Source organism: Gadus chalcogrammus, chromosome 14 (assembly GCF_026213295.1).
Source record: "Gadus chalcogrammus isolate NIFS_2021 chromosome 14, NIFS_Gcha_1.0, whole genome shotgun sequence".
Taxonomy (NCBI): domain Eukaryota; kingdom Metazoa; phylum Chordata; class Actinopteri; order Gadiformes; family Gadidae; genus Gadus; species Gadus chalcogrammus.
Window position 1 is genome coordinate 9,662,440 of NC_079425.1, and position 21,609 is coordinate 9,684,048.

The following is a 21,609-nucleotide window of genomic DNA, read 5'->3' on the forward strand; positions in this document are numbered from 1 at the left end:
CTTGTTCGGTGCAGATGGGAGTGGATAAATCAGCAGCGAGTAATGTAGCCTACATTGCTGCCAGGAGCTACTTCTTCCAAACAAACGAACAGCATCAAGACTTCATTACTGGCCAAAAACAATCAAGAACATCTAATAACACAACTAACAACCACCTGAATAATATAGTTATAGTCGGAATTTTAGAATTAGCCGTTTATAGAGAAAAGTCTGCCTAACCTGCTATTATATATGGGTAGGCTAATATATTCTGTCATGCCTCAATGTCTAAATTAGCTTTGAACAGCATGATATAGCCTATTTGATGTAAATCTTTTGAATACCTTATTAGAATAATTTCAATTTGTATAGGCCAACTCAAATATACAAACATTACACCGAAATAAACAATACAAATAAATGTCACGAATGAGTAGTGGGCTCCATTCCTTAGATATAATTAATGCAGAATTTATGCCTAAACATCAAAGAAAGGTCTATATTGCATATTGATCCAGTTCTAATTGGCTACAACGCCGACATGCCAGTAAAACACAATACGATTTATATAGCCTATTTAGCGCGTTAAATTGCCTAGAATATAAGTGCAGCTCAACACGCCTCAAAATGTTTTAATTTAAGTGTAGGCCTATGGGATAATTCTGTCTGTGTTTTTGTTCGTAAATAAGGATCGACATGGGCAGTTGGCCAGACAGCTGGGAGGCAGGGCAGCGGCTGGTGGAGCCGAGATTAATATGCAGGCACCTGTAAATGACTCCTGCAACCACACGAACGTAAAATACCTTGTGAAACATTACGAGACGTATTTCAATTTTTTTTCTTAAACCCCTTCCATTCAATGTATGTGGCCTACTCATGACATAAAAGGTATGCATATAATATTTGATCGATTAACATTTAAATGTTAAGAACAATTCAGTCAGCAAAACGTTAACCCTAGTAACCTAATTAAATGAGTCTCCTCAATCCGGGTTCATTTCCTCGATCCCCTCGATAACTACTTTACTACTGCAGCACTACTAAGTTTGGCCATTATAATCAATGCTCTAGGATCACTTCAGGGAAAACCATGTAACAAAGATCTGCTTCATATCGAGCAATGGAATTGTGTCAACTCTTGTAAGACTGATGAGATAACTGCTTCAAGATTTGTTACACTATTTCCAATAACATATTGACTATAGGTTTGTTGCACAAAGCCCTGAATTCTAATGACCCACCTCGTTCATTCAAGGGGGATAAAATTACTTTGAAAAGGTTCTCAATGTCCGATGTCATGACCTCCAAATGATAACTACATACATCAGTATCTAAAAAAACACCCTTTTTACACATCTTATTTCTTTCCAAAACAGCAAGTCACCTCACAAAGCCTGCCCGTAAATATTGTACTCGCCGCTCAAAAGTTTAGTCAATTTAAGTGGGGGCTATTTAGTCGAAATGGTAGTCATTGTTAAAACATCTGATTCAAGTGAAGGACTGCTGTATATACTTCTGAAGGACTCGACAAGACTTCACTGAACCAACCCTTTACATGGAATGCAAAACGTAGTTCAACTTTGCAGGTAGCCTTTTTTAAATAGTGCAGCCCCTCATCGACTTGTTAAACTGCAGGTTTGTCGATTATTGAAAGTAGCTTCTAAAAATAGCACCCCAATGGAATGCACACAAATAAGTTGCAATGGACACCTTTGTGTATAGAGCCACCTAGGGCTTTTTGGTGGCAACTGCAGCACACTCGAAGTTAACGCATAACCGCTGCCTGAAAAACGATTTTATAAATGTACAGGCAGTCCTTGGGCTAATGACCTATGGCCAGCCCAGTGTTTGTAAAACCAGAAGGCATAGCCAGGTTCAGGAAAGTACCATAATGTTCATTGGTTGACACTTCAAAAGGTCTTATTGGTCCCTGACAATGTTATCTAAAATCAGGCTTGTTCTTACATTAGCATTTGTTTAGGAGATTATTTTCAAACCCGCTTAATGCAAGTGAAAACTTCAACCCCACATTATTGGCCATTATCCATCCTAAAAAAACCACCAGGTTAGATGGAGAATAGAGGACCTGCCAAAATCTTGATCTTTTAAAATTAAGTATATCATTACGCAAAGATCTTTTGTACATTTTATTTTGCAAAGTCCCAAAGCAAGATTATTACTTCTTCTTCTCCACATCCTGCTCTGCAGCCTCCTTTGCTTTCTTGGCACGAATGCCGAAAAGACGGGCATTGGAACGAGCCATACGCAGGCTGGCGAAGGCCTTGAAGTTCTTTTCATCCTCAGAGATGACGCGTGCCTTCTCCTTCTTGTGGGCCTGAGGTGGAAGGAACAAGAAAAAGAAAACTCAACACACAATACATACAAATGACACGACAATCAATATATTTGATGAAGTTTAGAGCTTTGAAACATTTAACATTTTGTTTGTTCCATCAAGTGAGTCCTGAATGACAGCATAAAGCATCTGATCATTTAAGTAGCATAACAGGCAGTCATCAGAAAAAAGGTTCAAAAGATTTTCATCAATGGAATACAGAGATTCCGGAGATTTGTCATCACCTGACTGCTGCAATGCACAACACAAGGGCAACAAAGAAAGGCGTGAGGTGGTGCATCAGCCTTACCGGTTTGATGGGCATAAGTACACCCATGTGCTGAGTGGCCATCTTGACTTCCTCCTCCTGAAGAAAAAAAGTTTATTAGAAAGTGCAAGATCTTAGACCAATAGTTTAATATAACTGAAGGACATGGGGTTCAACCGCTGTGCTTCATTAACCCTTTGACAGTTGCAAACATTGTCTGATTGAATGCCTTCCATGTCTGGCTTGTAAGCCTGACAATGAGGCTAGATTGATATTACAATGAATGCAAGGCAGAAAATGGAAGCAAGTCTTGTGTAAGCTCTAGTTGAGCTCTGGGGCTCAGTGAAAAAGCGTTGAAGACTTAAGACGTTCAATACATTTCAAGGCTTACTACCTTAAAAACAGGAAAACGTATACATTTGAGCCGGCTTTACTTGTTTTGAACAGCTGTAAACTTGTATCAGAATGTTAAACAGATGTTACTTTCTGTGCGTTGATTATCACTTGGTTGACACATACAGGCAGTCATCAGATAAAAGGTTCAAAAGATTTTCATCAAAGAAGTACAGAGATTCCGGAGAATTTGTCATCATTTGACTGCTGCATGTGGTTAAAATTATTCTGTTACACATTGTGGTAAAGTGAAGTCCTGCACATGAGTCTATCAAGTAGAGAAGGAAAACAGTAGTTTGGTCTTGATTCTGATTAGACCAATTAATGCGGAACCTGTAGACCAAGAGTTTAAAGTTGGAATACGTAGGTCAAATGTTATTCAGTTACATTGGCAGTCGCTGAATGGGCCATTAAAATTGATTGATGATAAACTTAATTATACATATAGTCAACGTCTGTTCTTATAAGTCACTTACAGTGCTGTCTCCCTTCTTGGGGGCAGATGCCTTCCTGGGGAACAGGACCAGTTTGGAGCGGTAGATCTTCAGGCGCTGGACATTGGCCTGCAGAGACTCCGTGGATTTGTTACGACGGCGGTGATCCACTGCAATGCCAATAGTGCGGGCGGTCATCTTGTGAATGCCAGCTGCCTATATGTGGAAAAAAACATGATTAATATATATTATGGGAAATATTCCTTCATGAATTACGTTGTTGATTATCACTTGGTTGACATAAACAGGCAGTCATCAGATAAAAGGTTCAAAAGATTTTCATCAAAGTAGTACAGAGATTCCGGAGATTTGTCATCATTTGACTGCTGCAATGCACTAGACATGAGGGGTGGGATGAGAAATCGAAAGGGGCTATCCCCCTTAAAGGGTGCACAGAAAAACACCAATTGCAATGACATCCTATGTCCGATCATTCAAGTTACTTTACCACCCATGACTTGACAATGTCAGACGCACGTAGAGGCAAGAAATTGTTATGTGGGATTCTTTACCTATAGATTATACATTACCTTGATCTCCGCCAGTGTGAAGCCACGTCCAGCACGAACTTTAGTGTGGTATCTGATGGTTGGACACCTGACCATCGGCCTCAGGGGTCCAGCGACAGGCCGTGGAGCAACACGGCGGGCCTTTGCCTGACGGGCCTTACGTCTGCCAGGGTTAAGATTTAGGTTTTCAGAAAATGGCAATCAAGCACATACATAGGCCTTACTGTGAGATTTATAATAAACCAGGATAAAACCAAGTACGATACAGGGCTAATGGTGCTCGCACGATATGTGGCAGTGGAACAGCATTTACCTGCGGATCTTCCTGGCTGGCTGGTTGAACCATGTCTGTACTCTCCTCTGCCAATCCTTGTGGAAGTGGGGGTTCAGGATCATTCCATTACGGCTGGGAGCCATGGTTGCCTACTTCCCTGTAACACATTAAGACACCGTTCATTAGCACACGCTGGAACAGTTGATAGCCCTGCTAGCCGAAAACAACCGAGCTAGCTAGGAGCAATGTTTCTACAACGTCTTCAACATTTAATACAAATTGACTAAACGAAATTAATAGTCCGCAACTGTTTTGAGTCATTCAGAAATAAAAATGAAAACAAGAGTACAGCAATGTTGCCAACTTAAACGCCACGACTAAGCATGATAGCGCTACTGATGTGTACATCTTCACAAGCTAACCCACAAAAACAGCATTACCTAGCACTTAACTGCTAAAATGTTCACACTATTTTAACGAATACCGTGTACACTTTCGGATTAAATGCATGAAATTAGTCTACATAAAGTGAAACAAGAGGATTGTTGAAGATTATTTGTAAAATAGTAGAGATTATATTGACATACCGTCTGGGGCGGAAAATGGCCGAAAAGAAAAGGAAGTAGAAAGGCAGTGTATTGTGGGAAATATATCAACCAGCCAATCGTATGACGAGGGAGTTTTTACACAATTATTCGTTTTTACAAAATAATAAACCACATTAACCTTCGTCATAAAACCACACAAGCAATTAGTTTAATTGATTAGCATTTTTATTTTATCTAAAAAAAAAGTATCGTATGTCTTCATTTCGCGACTGAACTGCGCATGTGTGAACTATTTTCTACGTATTTGTACACTTGTTGCCAAATATACTATACATTGCTTTTCTTCTAGTAAATTTACCGAGCACATTTCATTCAAGAGGAGACTGAATATTCCAAGGGAGCATATACATGTGTCTTATAATGCAAAGTATCCATGTTCCACATTCTTTAAATGATAGTGCCTCATCGATGAAGATGCAATAGATAAGAAGTTAATACGAAGATATTGTTATGTATTTATTTATACATTCATTTTTTAAAAGTAGCATAGGTAAAAAGTGCAAATTATCTTTATCAGCCAAACCCTAAATATTGCTTAGCATTCTCTAACGGTTTGACCGAATTCAATGGAATCCATTAGTCAAGTCAAGACAACTTTATTTAGCACATTTCATACACATGCCGAATTGGTGTAATTTTTTTTTTGGAAAGCCTGCAAAGAGAACTTTACAATAATCGAACCTTCTAGTTAGAAATTAATGGACAATTTTTTGAAGTCTTGAACACCAAGATTTCTAGTCTGGTTTTTGGTTTCAAGAAGAGGCACCCAAGGTGTAAGCAAAATGTCAGTCCCTCATCTCTGGCCCTGAAAACAATTATCTCAGTTTTGATAGTGATAGGTCTATATAGATGTGTGTCGTCTGCATAACAATGGTAAGCAATGTTGTTATTTTGAATAATTTGGCTAAGTGAGAGCATGGAGGTTGAATAACCTGGTATAGGGCTTAACCTTTGGGGACACCACCCATCACGGTGGTTAGTTCAGATACATAGTTACCAATGGAGACAAAGTAATTCCTTTCTTGTATATATGACATGAACCAGGACTGTGCCGGAAAGCCAAACCCAACTTTATATCCTTCCAAAAGTATTGAGTGGTCAACAGGGTTGAATGCAGCACTATGGCCCAATAGCATCACAATTTAAATTTGTATTCAATAAATAAATAATGATCAATATCTAAATTCTAAATATTACGTCCATATCTTAATATTTGTGGAGTGCTTAAATGGCTTATGTTGCAAGCCTAGAATAGCAAATTACATATTGTTCTTATTTTCTACCAACTAAGAATAGAAGTGAATTTTATGTATGACACTGTTCTTTATTTCAACAATTTAACTCAACCCTAGGCCTGACATCTGTAAGAGTGCTACCTGACCAACTCAACAATCGGGATTGTTAATCAGGTATAATTAATATACCCAAGGCACCATCCATTATGGGTGCTGACTGAGTTAGTATGCTCAGTGTACCTTTGATCGGGGGAAAGTCAATCTGAAAGAGTGTGCACAATCTATCTTCACTCCATGTAGAATAGTTTCATCTTTCATCTTTATTTTATATGAGCTTTATCTTTCTGGTTGATCTGACAAAATTGGCAACCTTTGAATGAATCTGCAGTTCACTTGATGTTGTCTACCAACACTTTAGCAGGTCCGTTGCCATGACCATCTTCAGAATCATTTCAGTCCACAGCAGTAAATCCCATCTGGAAAAAGAATGGTGCTCATGAGATTACTATTCTTCCTCCCTCGTTGTTGCATCATCGGCCCATCACTGACAGAGATGGTCCACCTTGAGATTTATTACAGTTGAGTCTCTGTCAATATTTTCAAAGAAAGATCTACATTATTCTAATTAAAAACTAATCCAAGAGATTTAGTTAAAAATAATGCTGAGTACTAATTCTATAACTTTAATTTGGGAATTGGTAAGTAAAGCTATCGCCTGTAAGAAACAGCTGACTGACAGATTATGATTTTGTTGATTGAATTACTGTCTGAATATTTGCATGATGAATTATTTCCATAGAAATATCAATCTAAACCTTTTGTTATGTGATTATTTGAATAAGCAATTCAAACTTTGAAAGCAGGCAAAGTAAATTGATTGACCCCCAGAGATGTCAACATAACTGCATTTTCTTAGTCAGATTTTGCATGCCGTTGCTTATATTTTAGGCTTATATCAAGCATATTCACTTCGTTTTCAAAACCCCTGTCCCATTAATTATTGATCAACCTCGCTTTTGCAAACTGTGTCTATCTTAAACGGAGGGCAAAGGTCAGATAAAAGATAAAATGGCAACAAGAGGCAGATTGTTCAGGATTGCAACCCATGTCCTTGACGTTCTCAATCACTAGAACATCAAGCTGCTAGTGTTCATATAATTTCAGTTGTGTGCTGAAGTAGGACAATTATATGAGTAATACATTTGGATACCATTTGAGTCCTAGAGATGGTATGGTTTCTTTTGTGACAAAAACAATCAAAAAAGTTAAAGCGGGTGTAATTTAATGTATCTGATACAGAGCATTTACAATCCCTTTTTGTGCATCACACAAGAATTATGCTATTTGAAGAACAACAAAAACTTGACAGATAAACCTACAAGGTTGGATCACATGCCCCTGAGGTTGTGTCGTGGATAGAAAAGGCCTTTCCATCTACATCAAAGTTATTAATGTGACATTATACGACAACATTTTTGGTTATTTTGATTATTTTACATAAATCCAGAATCAAAATAAATATCGTAATTGAGAAGTCTCAAATCAGATGTTAGTCAACACGGCAGCAATTTGATTTTGATTTCATTACCAGCCTTGGCCTGTATGTCTATTGATATTTAGTCATATCCAATTTATTCAAGAGATTTAATAAACTTCTCATAGGCAGCATCGTCCATGAGGCCATCAAGTTCTGAGGGGTTTTCAATTGTCATTTTGATAAGCCACCCTGAAAGAAACAAAGTCATAATTAACCAACCACCTGTATTCTGGCACAGACCACCAGGAGTATGTGAGTAGAACGATAACAATAGTATACTGCATTCTTTCAGCACATTTTTAAGTAAAAGTTATTGGTGATCACCACATGAAATATACTGCTAATATAATTACTTACCCTCTTTGTAGCAGGCCTTGTTCACAAGTGATGGATTTTCCGCCAGGTCGGTATTGACCTCAGTCACCTCCCCAGTCAGTGGAGAGTACAGCTCACTGGCAGCTTTCACACTCTCTAAAGCCCCAAACTCCTCTGCAACACAAAAGATACAATTGTCACAATATGAGAATGCTGGCCCCCCCTGTCCTGTTGATCCACTAAATAATACTGTCTGCAACTCTCTTACCCATGTTTTCCAGCTTTTGACCAATTTCAGGAAGGCCACAGTACACCACATCCCCTAAGGCTTCCTGTTAACGAAACATGAAGCACTGATTATCAGGGTGCTCTCATCAAGGGAAATTCAGAGGATATTTATGCTGTGAATGATGTTTAGTGTCAATTATTTGAGTACAATAATGAATTGTGTTATTAAACTCCTTGAGAATTGGGGTAAATATATTCACAATAAAATAAAGAGCAGGGAGGCGGAGGCATAAGGGATATATATGTATATGTATAGGGATCTAAATACTATATTATCCATTATTAAATATGTTTTTGAGTAATACTGATCTTATTTATAAATAAATAAAATGCCAATTTAGTTTTTTATCATCATTATCATATATTATCACAGAGTATTGTTTGAAATAGAAGTGCAAAAATAATGGCCACTCATGACATTTGATTTGGTTACATGCCACATGTCAGACAGGAAGCTTCAATATTGTTAAGCCACTGATTCAATGGTAGAGAAATGTAAGACACTACTATTTGCTATGAAATTCAGGAATGACAACCAAGCAAGATCAACTTATCTGCAAATACAACCCATTTGTAATAAGTGTGCAAAAGCATGAAATGAAATCAAAAGGAAATCAAAATAATTGTAAACAATTCATCAATAGCCTAAATGTGCAGTATTCGTGTGCAATAAATCCTTCTTTTGAAGGTCTGCACACCATTGAACTCTGGTGCAGTGATGACTTTTTGAGCAATAATCATAAAACAGTACATTTCCTTCCTACTGTTGCTGTGGTAGTGGGCAAAGGGCACTAAATAGCGACAAAGACTTCAAGCACTGAACAATTAATCAATGATTAATATCACTATGGATGCAACAGCCTACCTGAGCAAAGTTGCTGATGCCGACAGTGCCGACTTTACCATCTACTTGGACCCACTCGTGCTTATCTGTAAACTTTAGAGCTGCAAAAAAGTTCGAAAGATGGTTAACAATCATAAGTTTGAACAGCATCGACAGCTTTAATTAGGTATTCACAGAGAACCTAATGTATTTTTAGTTAATCATCTGTGTCTTCTAATGATACCGATTAATTCAATTTCCTTCATTCTTAAATTAAAGCAAGCAACATTTTCACACATACATGCCAAATAACAACTATGCATGATGGTTTGCGTCTCTCATCTTGTTCGGAAAGTATATAATAGAGTTGACACAATATATAATATGAATGAATATATGTGTAACTTCGTGTAAAGAATAAGGAAGCCAATCAAATGATATACATTTGAAGAGCTGTCTTTATGACACCCAGGGAAAACCACACTAACACTTCTGCAGTGGCAAAAGATTATGCAGAAAAATACAGGTTTGAACCAGATTGTGAATTGTGCAAGATGCTGAGGCATGGCCGGACAATATGAGAGGGTCCCGGGAGAGTGCTCTCATTTTGCCCCTGCCTAAACCGCTGTTCGCATCTATGACAAATCTGGCATCTTTTAGGCCTTCTGCTACCATTAACACCTTGAACAGAAATTGTGACTTCTTCTCACTGATCAATTACTCAATAATAAACTATTGTTCTGCTACCGATTTACTTGTCATGTAATAGCCTATCATTCCAGACTGGCCAATGTCCAATTTCCGCTTTTCCCCTTCCTAATAATGAATTACGGAATGGGGCAGACAGATAAATGTCTCTTAACTAAGCATTTTTTTTATGAGACCAGCACACTACTTGAAACACGTGATTCTCAATTTGGTTCGATTTTAAATATTTTCCAGAAGAAAAAAAGTAGCATAACACAATTTCGTAAACTCGTCAGATTTATTTTGTAATTCTATGTTCTATTCTCTTATTTGCTATGCACCGTGGGAGATTGACCCCCACTGTCTTCTGACGCCGTGTCGCCCACTAAACTAGGGGAACGAGTGTCCATCCTCAATGTAAAACACACCGCTTATTTTAGATAAACACTCCAAAGACTTTACCTGTGGACAACTGTGAGGTGGTACTTAACGTCCGTGTGAGGTCAGTCCTCCTTAACTGCAGAGCCGCTGAAATCTGTGGTAGGTGCGAGAGACGGGGACCCTTGTGGGAAAAGTTTGCAGAAACGCAGCGGAGTGCTACTCTCATCGCCATCTTCACTGAGTGACGATCAACCGACTGCACAGTGCACAAGGGCTTGACCGCGAGATGAACGCGCATCACTTCTGCGCACCACCCCATGACTGCAAAACTCTGCATCTACGAATCTACCGGTAACTGGTTGCAGGTATGTTGAACAGAACGTAAAGATTTCCAGATCAAGTTTACTTTAGTTAACTCAAATAAAATGACCATGATGCAGAAATAATCTGTGAAAGAGATTCTTCTGTTGCATAATCAATAAGCTTAATTGCAAACAATATGTCCATTATATAAAACTCAACAAAATCCAATTAATTTGAGACCAAAAAGGGTTTTGAGCCAGGGCTTCAGAAAATATCGAAGGGATTTATAGAAAACATCAATCAAAGCAACAATCACAAAAGCCTCATCTGGGCTTTAACTAGAATTCACCCAATGACCACTATAGATTGTATAACAAATTATGCACACAGAACCAAGTATATATTTGTATGATCTTTATTATGTGGTTCCATTCTAATCTTGACCAATTATCCTATGAGCACCATGACGAAAATTTGACATTCTTACCAATCAGTATATTAGCCTGGCTCCGCCTGCCTAAGTACTCCTGCTCAATTTGAATTTCCCTTCAGTACTAGGTCTTGGTCTTCACGCACAGTGTTTGGTTTGTTTACAGCCTGCGCAAAACGTGATTCCCGGCCAAACGTTAGCGATTGGTCATGGCAGATCCAGTGGCACTGGGCAGATCCATTAGTATTAAACTTCAAGACACCCGCCTTCATGCGAGTTAACGTTTGTCAATTGAATAGGTCCAGACTCTCTGTACAAGTGAAATGAAGTACGAGAGTCTGGAAGGACCAGGCTATCAGTATATACCTTGTGCCACATGAAACATTTGCTAATTTTGTGAAGGGTAATTTATTAATTTATTTTAAGGATCAAGACAACATCTTTTGCATTTGTATTCCTATGTTCCACACTGTACTTCCAGCCCTTAAAGGGGACAAGCCGTTTCGAAAATCACTAGTGGGTGCGTCTATCTAGATCTGTGCTGGATAGATGAGCAACGTTTACTTCAGTCCACTGGGTAGGCTGGTAGACTTATCTATCCAGCACAGATCTAGGTAGACACGCCCACTAGTGATTTTCGAAACGGCTTGTAAGGCTAATCACACTCATACCTGGTGGTACAATATGTCCCCTTTAATGTCACAAATAAACCATACATGAACAGGTTTTATGGGATGAAATGCTTCCGTATACTTCTGAAAAAGATGGAGACAGTGTATGTGATCACAATTAAAAGAACAATAAAATCAACAAATCCCTGTTAATTCATTACAAAAACGAATCGGACAGAAATGTAACTTGCGTAACTTTTGTGAAAACGCTGTGACAAAAATAACTTGAAGCAAAGCTATAATGTTGAGACTTATATAATGGGAGTGCACAGATTCAATCCCATTCCAAAGCCTGCATGTCTCCAGACAGTGAAAGGCAACAGCACTAAACAGAGGTGCCCTCAGTGGGCGGCGCCGCCTTGTTGTCGTCGGGCTTCATGGCGGGGAAAAGGAGTACCTCCTGCAAAGCGACACAATTAGGAACACGTCAAGGTTAGAACCAGCAGCACACTTCACCCAACGGCCGATCAAAGTTCAACCCAGTGTCTGATTAGCCTGTTTGAGAATGAGGGCAATTTGAACCCTGAGCCATTTGAGACCATCACTGTGATAAAGGCCGCGGTGCTCTGCTCAAAGACCATTCTGCTCACGTGTGTGACTAAAATGATAGCTTTGCTGATATGAAGGAATTTTTTTTATAAATCAACAGTTATTTATTCATTATTCGCAGTGGTTCAGAAACATGGCTTTACCTTGATATTGTTAGAGTCCGTGAGGAACATGGTGACCCGGTCGATTCCCATGCCCCAGCCAGCGGTGGGTGGCAGACCGTACTCTAGCGCTGTACAGAAGGTCTCGTCCACACCCATAGCCTCGTCATCACCCTCTGCTTTGGCCTGGTGACAAGTACACATTTCATATTCTAATTATACAACTTGATGACAAATAAAACATAACACTAATAATAACATTGCATTTCTATGCATTGGTTAGCATTAGTTTCCACATTGGTTGGTGTATTTGTCCTGTTATCAAAGATTTTTCATTTGTGAACCAATGGGCGGTAGGGGGTAGGGCAGATCGCTTGGCAACCGGCAGGTTGCTGGTTTGATTCCCTGATCCTCCTAGCTAAGCGTTGGAGCAGGACACCTAAGCCCAACTGCTACCAACAAGTTGGCTGTTCCCTAGTGCATGAATGGGTGTAGGAATGGGTGAATGTGAGGATCTGTTGAGTGCTATTCCGGGCCACAGGTTAGAAATGTGCTATTTGCATTTGCCCCTTACACTTTACAAACAAGAAAAAGTCCACTTGTTTCACAAACCATGGCCTGCTGCTCAAAGAGCTCCCGTTGTCTGATGGGATCATTCAACTCGGTGTAGGCGTTGCAGATCTCTTTCTTCATCACAAAGAGCTCAAAGCGCTCAGTCAGACCCTTCTTGCTTCTGTGCCTGTAGCCAAAGCAGAGCACAAGTAGTTGATACACACTTTCTTGTTCAACTAAAGTTGAAGAGCAGGACTCTGATGATTTGACAAGCATTCAATATTATTGAATGCTGGGCTGTACACAAGTACCAAAATAAATTCTCAAAAAGCAGATACTGGAGAAGAACAACCCAAGTTCCTTACCATTTGGCCAGTGGACTCATGATTTGTGGATGATCCATGATGAATGTAGGGTTGATACACGTGACCTCAAGGAAATCTCCCACCAACTGCAGGAACAAAACACTGATGAACAATTTGGAAAGAATATATATAATTAAAAAAGATAAACATATTAACTCGGACTGCGAGGGCTAGGCGCGGATATGTATCATGAACAGACCTTGTCAAGGAGACGAGCTGTGGTTCTGGGTGGAGGACATTCCACTCCCTTCTGTGCACACAGGTCATCAAAGAATTTGCGAGTCTCTAGATAAAGAGGAAGGAGCTTTAAGCTAAAACCAACAAATTAGGCAAACAAGATGACATACAACAAGATAAACCAGTATAGATTAACAATGTGAAATTATTAGGCTAAAATGTTTTTCTAATTAAAAATAGAGTCCAACTTCATCTCTGGCTACCTTAGGTTCAATTACTAAAACTAAATCCGAAGATTTGACAATAATTGCATAAAAATAGTTAGTATAAACGGAGGGCTGATCTGTCTGAACTTCGTGTACATCAACTCCAAGTGAAGGTTAGGGGTTCCGAAAACCAGGATTTGAAGCCATTCAAGGATACAGACAAATCACCAGTCTCAACATGAAGCAAACAATATGTCCACTTTGTAGGGAATGTACAAAGTGTTCTCACGTCTATGGCCCTGGGCACAAAGGTACAGGAAATCTTTTGCTCTTAAGCCACAATCTTTAGATTGTAAATATAATACGCTATATCTTAAAAAGAGCCCCTCGTCTGCATTTAAAGACTTGAATTCGCCAAGAATGGTCCTGCAACAATCCCGCACCTATCTTAGTAAAAAAAAAAAAGGAGCAATACAAGTTTCTTATACTTTTTTATTATATTCATTCTGCATCTTATAGTCATAAAATAAATGATCAATAGTTTACCATAAACAAAAAAAAAAAGAAGTAATCTTAAACTGAAAATACGAATCTGAAATGCTAACCATGGGAAATCTCAATTTATTAAAAAATGCCATAATAATATAGCATTTATAATGATGTAAAAAAACCATAGATATATTGCCATAGTATGCAAGAAGACGCCGTTACTTTAGTAGATTCACAGCTCTCAGATTAATTTACTGTACTGATCATAGTAATCATCCTTCCCATTGATTAACAAACCTGTTCTCACACAACAGCTCTCGGTTTTGGCCAACTAATCTGTATGTATATATTTTTTATTACACATGGGACCTGCCATACATTCACCATTATCTTACCGTCACTGTCGTAGGTTTCCGGCAATGGGAACTTGACGCCCATTTCCTTCTCCAGGTCCCCGGTCATGCAGATTCTTCTGAAGGGAGGGGTGAAGTCGATCTCGTAGGCCTGTCCCTCAGGACCCTCCGGATGATAGGTGATCTTGTACCCTCCGGTGATGTGCTTCACCATCCCTAACGAGAAGCAGTACATACATGGCCATTGAGTGGTTGAAAAAAACCTGAGCTCTTACCAAGTCCATGATTGAATTCGATTTCTATAATGCATAATAAAAAATATTCTATTCAAAAATAATAAAGTCAAACGGGAAACAGACACTCGCTACTTTATAAGAGAATACTGCTTTATATGGTAGTTTTGAAAAAAAACAGCAGTCTGCAACGAAAACCCAGCTTCTGTGAAAGAAGAGCAGGAAGGTATGGAAGAGAGCTTGCTCTCTTCCACACTGTTCTGCTCTTGCTCTATACAATTTAAAAATAGCATCTTTAAAAACTGCATAAACTAATGATTCCTTTAAACAAAACTGTCTTTTACTAAACAGATACAATATAGCACGCCAACTGCATATTTACCCGAGAGAAGTTTCTCTGTGATCTCCATCAGGTCGTTATAGTCTGCATACGCCATGTAGAATTCACAGGTGGTAAACTCAGGGTTATGAGTTAGATCGATGCCCTCGTTTCTGAACTGGCGCCCGATCTCATACACCCTATCTATTCCACCAACCACAAGCATCTGAAAAGGGAACGGACGTGAGAAATCTACCATCAAAATGAAAAATAAATAACAGCTGCTGAGAATTTGCATTCAGTTTGGATTAAAGGATCCAAGGTAGTTTATGTACAATAAACTACCTCAATTGGACTGAAAGACTTTTATATTTGTCCACCAGCAGACAGAAGTCCAGCGATGTTCACTGTCTAAGCCTTAACGAGAAACCGGCCGGTTATCATCCTCAGTGTGCAGCAGATTGATACTAACAGTTTGATAACTTATACACATTGCTGAGGCTGCTCGACAAGAAGCTCAATGGAATGTCGGATGGAGGTCACATCAGCGTGTCCCAACAGTGGCGCTGGGCATTGTAGCCAAATCTTTGTATCACAGTATGAATGAAAATGATTAGTTACAGTATACATCATGCTATGACACTGGGTGGTGCTAGAGCGCAGGGAAATAGCACAACTATTTATTTTTGGTGACTCACAACGCTTGGTGCCTCCGCTTTAGATAAGGACCACCAGATGTCAGTGTTCGGCAGTGCAAAATACTAATTTAAATATTCTACACCCTTAAATTAACTGATCGGCTGGATCAGGCAATAGACCATCTCTCAATATTAACCCTCAGTAATTAAGCGGGGGAAAAACGACGACCTCCACTAAATGTCAACACAGTACTTCTATTTTCAAATGTGACGTGGCTGCGCAGTGCCACTATAACATTACTTGGGGAGAAACCATGGACTGGTTTATCTGATAAACCTCCAGGGATTAAATGGCGTGCTCTACCTTGTGGTAGAGTTCAGGAGCGATTCTCATGTAGAGGTTCATGTCCAAATCATTGTGGTATGTGACAAATGGACGAGCCACCGCACCTCCTGGAATGAGGTTCATCATTGGAGTCTCAATCTTAAGAAACAGAAAACGTGTTATTCAGCTCAACTGCGAGACATTTTGAATTACATCCTTATCCTGGTTTTGTCTGTTAACAAGTAAATTATTCACCTCCAAAAATCCTTGCTCGTCCAGGAAGCGCCGCAGGTATGTAATGATTTTCGCACGCGTTAAAAACTTCTGCCTCACATAATCATTGAGGATCAGATCCAGGTATCGCTGACGGAAGCGTGTCTCCTTTAGAGCATAAGAGGATAAATGTTAAAAGCGTAATTAAAAACATACACATTTCCAACATCCCACAGCATCATTGGGTAAAATAAACAAAGATGACGGAAATCTTGTAGTACTACTGACATTGGGAGTATTTGTCATTATTAGGTGGTAGATATGGATACAATCAACATTCAAGATTTCTAAATCCCCTGGTACACCTTGATACCGCTCATGCCTACCATCAGTCTGTTGATAGATCATCGAGTAGTATTGATGAAAAACAAATGCATCTAATGATTCTACCGTTTTTATGGCAGATGGTTCACTTAGAATGTTTAAATATTGAGTAATTCCTCTTTTGGCAAGAGCTGAATTGCACGACGATGAACCACCAGAGCGACTGACCAGATGTCGCTCCAGGCACACGTGGTTACCTTGTCTTTGAGCCCAAAGTGCAGGTGGGGCAGCATGTGCAGACAAGGAGACAAAAGCGTCATCTCGACGGGAATGATGCTCAGCTCCCCCTTTTTGGTCTTCCCGGGGTTACCGCGGACGCCAATGATGTCCCCTCGGCGCAGCTTGTTGTTTATGGCCACAAAGGCCTCCTCCGATTTGTAGGTCCTGGGAAGGATATGATGAATAAGCACAAGAAGCACTGTGCCATATGAGGTCTTTGTGGCGTTTCACCCAAGATCAAACCTGCACCTTGAGTTTGCCATAACCTGCAACTTGAGACCCTCTCCCCGCAGGTCGTAGAAGAGCAGCTTGGCACCAGACTCTCTCTTGGCATGGACACGGCCTGCATAAAACATAATATGATACATATTTTATTATGCAAGTGAATAAACAACTACATGTAAAGTACCAGACCAATTTCAGAAAACTGCTCAATCTTATAGTACCTGTAACACTGAGTACGACATCTGTGAGTTGGTCTCCTGGCTGCAGATGATTGTATTTCTCAACGAAGTCGGTGAGGCACAAATCAACATGGTATTTGTGAGGATAAGGGTCCTCCGCTGTGCCCTTGAGGGCATTGATGGCCTGGGTACGGATCTTGAAGTATTGCTACATACACAAGAAACTTTGCATTAGCATCAACAATTCAACATGGAGTAGTCTTTACATTTGAAGTCAAACTGAGGCCCTCTTTATTTGAGAAACTGTTTAGTCTAGATTCTTAAAAGGGATACGCCGAGACATCTGTAAATGGGCATTTGCCTGTCTTGCCCAGATTCAGACCTAGTTTACTTATATATTCAGAATCATGCGCTCAGATTGGGAGTTTACCGGCTCCCTATTTATGTGAGGGAACTACACCTAATTACTTTCAAAAGATTTCCAATGTGTTCCGAGTAGTTGCTTATTCAAAACGAGTGCTGGTAACAACACAACAGGATCAGCACTGAGATAATAAAGCTACCTGTGATGGGCCACTGACAGGTGACCTCCTTGTAGACTACCTAGATAATATAGTCACGCCAGAAATGCATCAGAGGTAGTCAAAAATAAAAGTGCTGACAATAGTTTCGAATTATCTGCGTAACTGTAGATTAACTAAAAACTTGTCAGGCTGTCACAGTCACATTTTATTGAATGTGTGACTATTCAGAACACATCGGAAAGTTATTAAAAGTTCTGGATCTATGAAAGACATTGCAAACGGCGAACCGAAAGCAAATTCTAACCCAGCGAATTCCCCTTTTGGACACACAATTGATATTGGAACTTGTCTAAAAAAAAGACAGACATCTTACAGTTACTGAAACATCGGTGTCAACCAAAGCTTACATTGGGATCCAGAGTCTCTTCATCTGCCCCATAAGCATTTTGGTCACCATCTCCATCGGATCCTTTCTTCTGCTCCAAAGTCTCCTTAACCTTTGCATCCTTGTCAGCTGCCTTCTTGTCAGCCTTCATTCGTCTTTTCAGCTCACTGAAAAAAGCAAATGCACAATATACATCTAATTAAAAGATGTGCTTAGTTATTTATAGGGAGCTTTGTATACCTTTGTGTATACATTTTTAAGATTTCTGATGCTCAACAATGGCCAAATGTGCATTTGGATACAAGCATCCAGACCATGCATCGAACTAGAATGGATTTGGGGAGGGGTCATTTGGTATTGGGACAAAAGGTTGGTCGTTTTTCTCATTGGAATGGAAAAGCCACCAACCTTTTGTCACCTCTCCACCGATTGCTGTGACTTAGAGATGGGATTGAAGCTGAGCAGGGAAGTGCAAATCTAAACCCATTTCCCCTGACCCCAAAGGCTTGGCACAACTGCTGCCTTGCCACTCTGACCAGTGAAAACAACATTGCAGCTACAGCAGACAGTGGTGAGACCTAGAAAGAGAGACATAAACATTCACAGGAAATCTGTCATTGGCAAATTGTGTGAAAAGAAAGGAGTTCATAACGGCCATAAGAACAATAGAGAACGTTTTTTTTAAATGGCTTATTTTTAATTCCATCGAAACGCTTCGTCAAATAAGGAAGACAGAATAAATGAATCGCTGTGTCAATCAAATGTTTCACGATTAATGCAGTGAGCACCTAAAGATTTAATTAAAATAGAATAAGGGACAGAAACTATGAAATGTCATGAAACTTTAAGACTTAACTTAGACATAAGGATCCCCCCTCCGTGTTCATTGTTAAATTAAAGCAATTTGTAATAAAAACATTTGACTTGTAGTAAAAGTTCCTGACTCATGCTATGACCTGCTGAAATAGAGGATATGCCGTTATAAAATCCTGTTGCATAAATCCTAACCATATCCACTGACACTTAATTGATAGCATATGTTTTATAATACTACGCACTACAGTATAATACAGTGAACAGGCACAGCAGAGATGTATTTTGGGTTAGAGAGTGGGGTTAGGGTGTAGTGTCAGATGGGCTTTGGGGTCTTATTGGGTTAAGGAGTGGGTTAGAGGGTAATGTCAGTGGTCTTTGGATCTTATTGGGAAGGGGGCAGTGAAGGATGGTCTGTGGGTTCTTATTGAGTGAAAGTATTGTGAAAGGAAGTGATAACGCCCATAATAGAAATAGAGTACATCAGTTTTTAAAATGGCATATCTATTTTTCTGTTATGTCAAATAATGACGATAGAAGAAATTCATCCCTGTTCCAGTCATACGTTTCACGATTAATTCAGTCAGCATCTAAAAATGTAACTAAAAATAAAATAAGGGAGAGTAACTAAGAAATGTCACAGAGGATTGAATTATATGTTTACCCTTAAATTAGATATAACTGTACAACCTTTTTCCTTGTTAAATAAATGCAATTTGAAATAGAAACGTATTGACTTGTAGGAACAACTCTGGTCTCATGCTTTGACCTGATGCAATAGAATAGAGGATATGGCGTTATTCAATCCCGTTGCATGTATCCTAACCATATAAAGTGCCACTTAATTAAAAGTACATGTCGGATTTGAGTGTGTAATTTATATAGAGGAGTAAATAAACATACTTTTTGCTGAGTTTCTCTTCCTCTGCCGTGGTCACGTCAGCCATCTTCTTGATCGTGCAGCGTTCAGAAAGACCCGTACTCACGCTTCAAGAAAACGCGATGATTCCGTGAGGCGTTCACGTCCTCCCAGAATTTATCCACCACATTTGAGGGCGTTTATTTTATGTGCTGTTCTCGTGATTGGCTGAATACATCATATGCGCTACCAATGCTAAATTAATCATTGAAAAATTAACAATAGACCCTCTCTCTCTCTCTGAGTGAATCAAACTATCTCCTGGAACCGAGGCAAAAAAACAGAAAGTAGCTGCACACTATACCATATTATGAATATGACGATAAAGTATTCAAATGTATGAAGAAAAAGTGGTTGTATATGCAATTTAGTGTGCAGTGTGAAATTATCATCATAAGCACTACAGTATAATACAGTAAACAGGTACAGCAGTGATGTATTTTGTGTTAGAGAGTGGGAGAGGGTAGTGTCAAATGGTATTTTGGGTCTGGTATGGTTAGAGAGGGAAGAACATACTATGTATTTACAGTAAGGCCGTCATTTGGAAAGTGAAAGTATCATGCAACCATGTCGAAAGTGAAAGTATGCTGAAAGGATTTCACAACGCCCATAAGAACAATAGAGATCAACAGATTGTAAAATGACCTTGCTGGGTTAAAAAACAACCCAACCTTAACCCAACTACTAGGTCACTATTGGACAGAACACCTGCTGGGTTGATTGACCCAAGTGTTGGGTTACAGCTTTTAACCCAGAATGCTGGGTTGTTTATTTGACCTGACCTAGTGGGTGAAATTAATTGCAGGGTTAAATACTACCCAATAACTGGGTTATTTCTTGTCTCATTGCCTTGCTCTCTCTCTATATAAAGTATTTAGTTATTGTTGCCTGTTTATTATATTGTTATACCTAGTAGGCTATACAGATATAAAATATAAACAAAATATAAATGATTGTGCAATCTCAAATAATTGCACATACTCATACAAACACAATTAGACCACTGTAAATTTGCATTTAAATATGGATTTATTGAAAGTATTTTACACCCTCCCTCACTCGTGTACATGCTTGACTTGTCTTAAATTCATCTCCGAGGCACAGAATATGAGGACTTGGTTGACTCCTCTCGGATTGATGAATGTACTCCACCATGTTGGTCCCCACCTGTTAATTACACATCAATCAGTTAGTGTTGTGTGTAAAACTGGTGCACCAGTAAAGCAAAACGTACAGGTTGCATGTCCATGACCATAACGGGTAGTTTGCGAGTCAACCATTCACACAGCTATCGGCGCTACGGCTAGCTAGCGAGTCAACCGTAGCTACGCATAAGCTAACTGTTGCATACTAACTTAATGGGTAGCTTACTGTTAGTGGGACATTAATACAGGTGAAACATTAAACCAGGAGACCTCTAAACATTAAAAACAATATTAAAAAATGCTGCCAATAAAAGCTTTTAGCCGGATAATGATTAGCGATTGTGAAAGCCGTTAACTGACTTTTAAGCATTGACTTTTCAGAGATTTGACCAGTTCTGAAAAAGTACCTTGCAATGGCGTAAACGTACACCTTTACAAGTTTTTAAAACTAAATATACAACCTTTCAAAACGTATTTCTCAATGTATGAACACCTGTTTGCAGAATCCCATTACAAGGTTTCAAAACCGGGGAAACAATGAAATACACTGTTAGAACAGTGCCAGATTTGAATCTCTGCAAATGCGCTGGTGAAATTGTTTGAACTTTGAAAATGTGTTGGTGAAAATTATGAAGAAGATAAAATAGAACACAAAATTATGTTCACAGATGTTTGAATTTTTGTTTGAATTTTTTCAGGTCATAATCTCTTTTTTCAGTGTTGCAAAACCTTTTTTACAAGATGTTGAGTTTTCAAACCCAGACTT

At 39.2% G+C, this 21,609-nt stretch overlaps 3 protein-coding genes and 3 non-coding genes across 8 annotated transcripts; all 6 read right to left on the reverse strand.

The window, feature by feature from the left end:
- Positions 1–2,112: 2,112 nt before the first annotated feature.
- On the reverse strand, positions 2,113–4,912 carry rpl13 (ribosomal protein L13). Of its 2 annotated transcripts, none has more exons than XM_056608260.1 (6): positions 4,840–4,912; positions 4,292–4,409; positions 4,000–4,141; positions 3,452–3,625; positions 2,625–2,681; positions 2,113–2,314 (listed from the first exon to the last, which is right to left on the reverse strand). In XM_056608260.1, exons 2-6 carry the CDS (start codon positions 4,393–4,395, stop codon positions 2,156–2,158), a joined length of 636 nt encoding a protein of 211 aa, XP_056464235.1. In that variant the 5' UTR covers positions 4,396–4,409; positions 4,840–4,912; the 3' UTR covers positions 2,113–2,155. The 2 variants fall into 2 exon arrangements, with proteins under 2 accessions (XP_056464235.1, XP_056464236.1); XM_056608261.1 differs by having other exon boundaries at positions 4,693–4,842.
- Positions 2,482–2,557, reverse strand: LOC130404103 (small nucleolar RNA MBII-202). Its single transcript, XR_008904180.1, has one exon. It is a non-coding gene; the product is annotated as a small nucleolar RNA MBII-202 (small nucleolar RNA).
- On the reverse strand, positions 3,090–3,174 carry LOC130404110 (small nucleolar RNA MBII-202). Its single transcript, XR_008904187.1, has one exon. It is a non-coding gene; the product is annotated as a small nucleolar RNA MBII-202 (small nucleolar RNA).
- LOC130404109 (small nucleolar RNA MBII-202) lies at positions 3,704–3,787 on the reverse strand. Its single transcript, XR_008904186.1, has one exon. It is a non-coding gene; the product is annotated as a small nucleolar RNA MBII-202 (small nucleolar RNA).
- A 627-nt stretch (positions 4,913–5,539) lies between the features above and the next one.
- On the reverse strand, positions 5,540–10,399 carry gcshb (glycine cleavage system protein H (aminomethyl carrier), b). The gene is made up of 5 exons (XM_056607678.1): positions 10,208–10,399; positions 9,101–9,180; positions 8,216–8,279; positions 7,990–8,121; positions 5,540–7,821 (listed from the first exon to the last, which is right to left on the reverse strand). Exons 1-5 carry the CDS (start codon positions 10,356–10,358, stop codon positions 7,727–7,729), a joined length of 522 nt encoding a protein of 173 aa, XP_056463653.1. The 5' UTR covers positions 10,359–10,399; the 3' UTR covers positions 5,540–7,726.
- Positions 10,400–10,828: 429 nt separating this feature from the next.
- On the reverse strand, positions 10,829–19,793 carry kars1 (lysyl-tRNA synthetase 1). Of its 2 annotated transcripts, XM_056607676.1 has the most exons (15): positions 19,683–19,782; positions 18,375–18,544; positions 17,989–18,133; positions 17,100–17,265; positions 16,903–16,996; positions 16,632–16,818; positions 16,093–16,218; positions 15,877–15,996; positions 14,938–15,100; positions 14,365–14,538; positions 13,297–13,382; positions 13,098–13,183; positions 12,793–12,919; positions 12,223–12,366; positions 10,829–11,930 (listed from the first exon to the last, which is right to left on the reverse strand). In XM_056607676.1, the coding sequence occupies exons 2-15, from the start codon at positions 18,515–18,517 to the stop codon at positions 11,856–11,858; spliced, it is 1,836 nt and encodes a 611-aa protein (XP_056463651.1). In that variant the 5' UTR covers positions 18,518–18,544; positions 19,683–19,782; the 3' UTR covers positions 10,829–11,855. The 2 variants fall into 2 exon arrangements, with proteins under 2 accessions (XP_056463651.1, XP_056463652.1); XM_056607677.1 differs by lacking the exon at positions 18,375–18,544 and having other exon boundaries at positions 19,683–19,793.
- Positions 19,794–21,609: the final 1,816 nt, after the last annotated feature.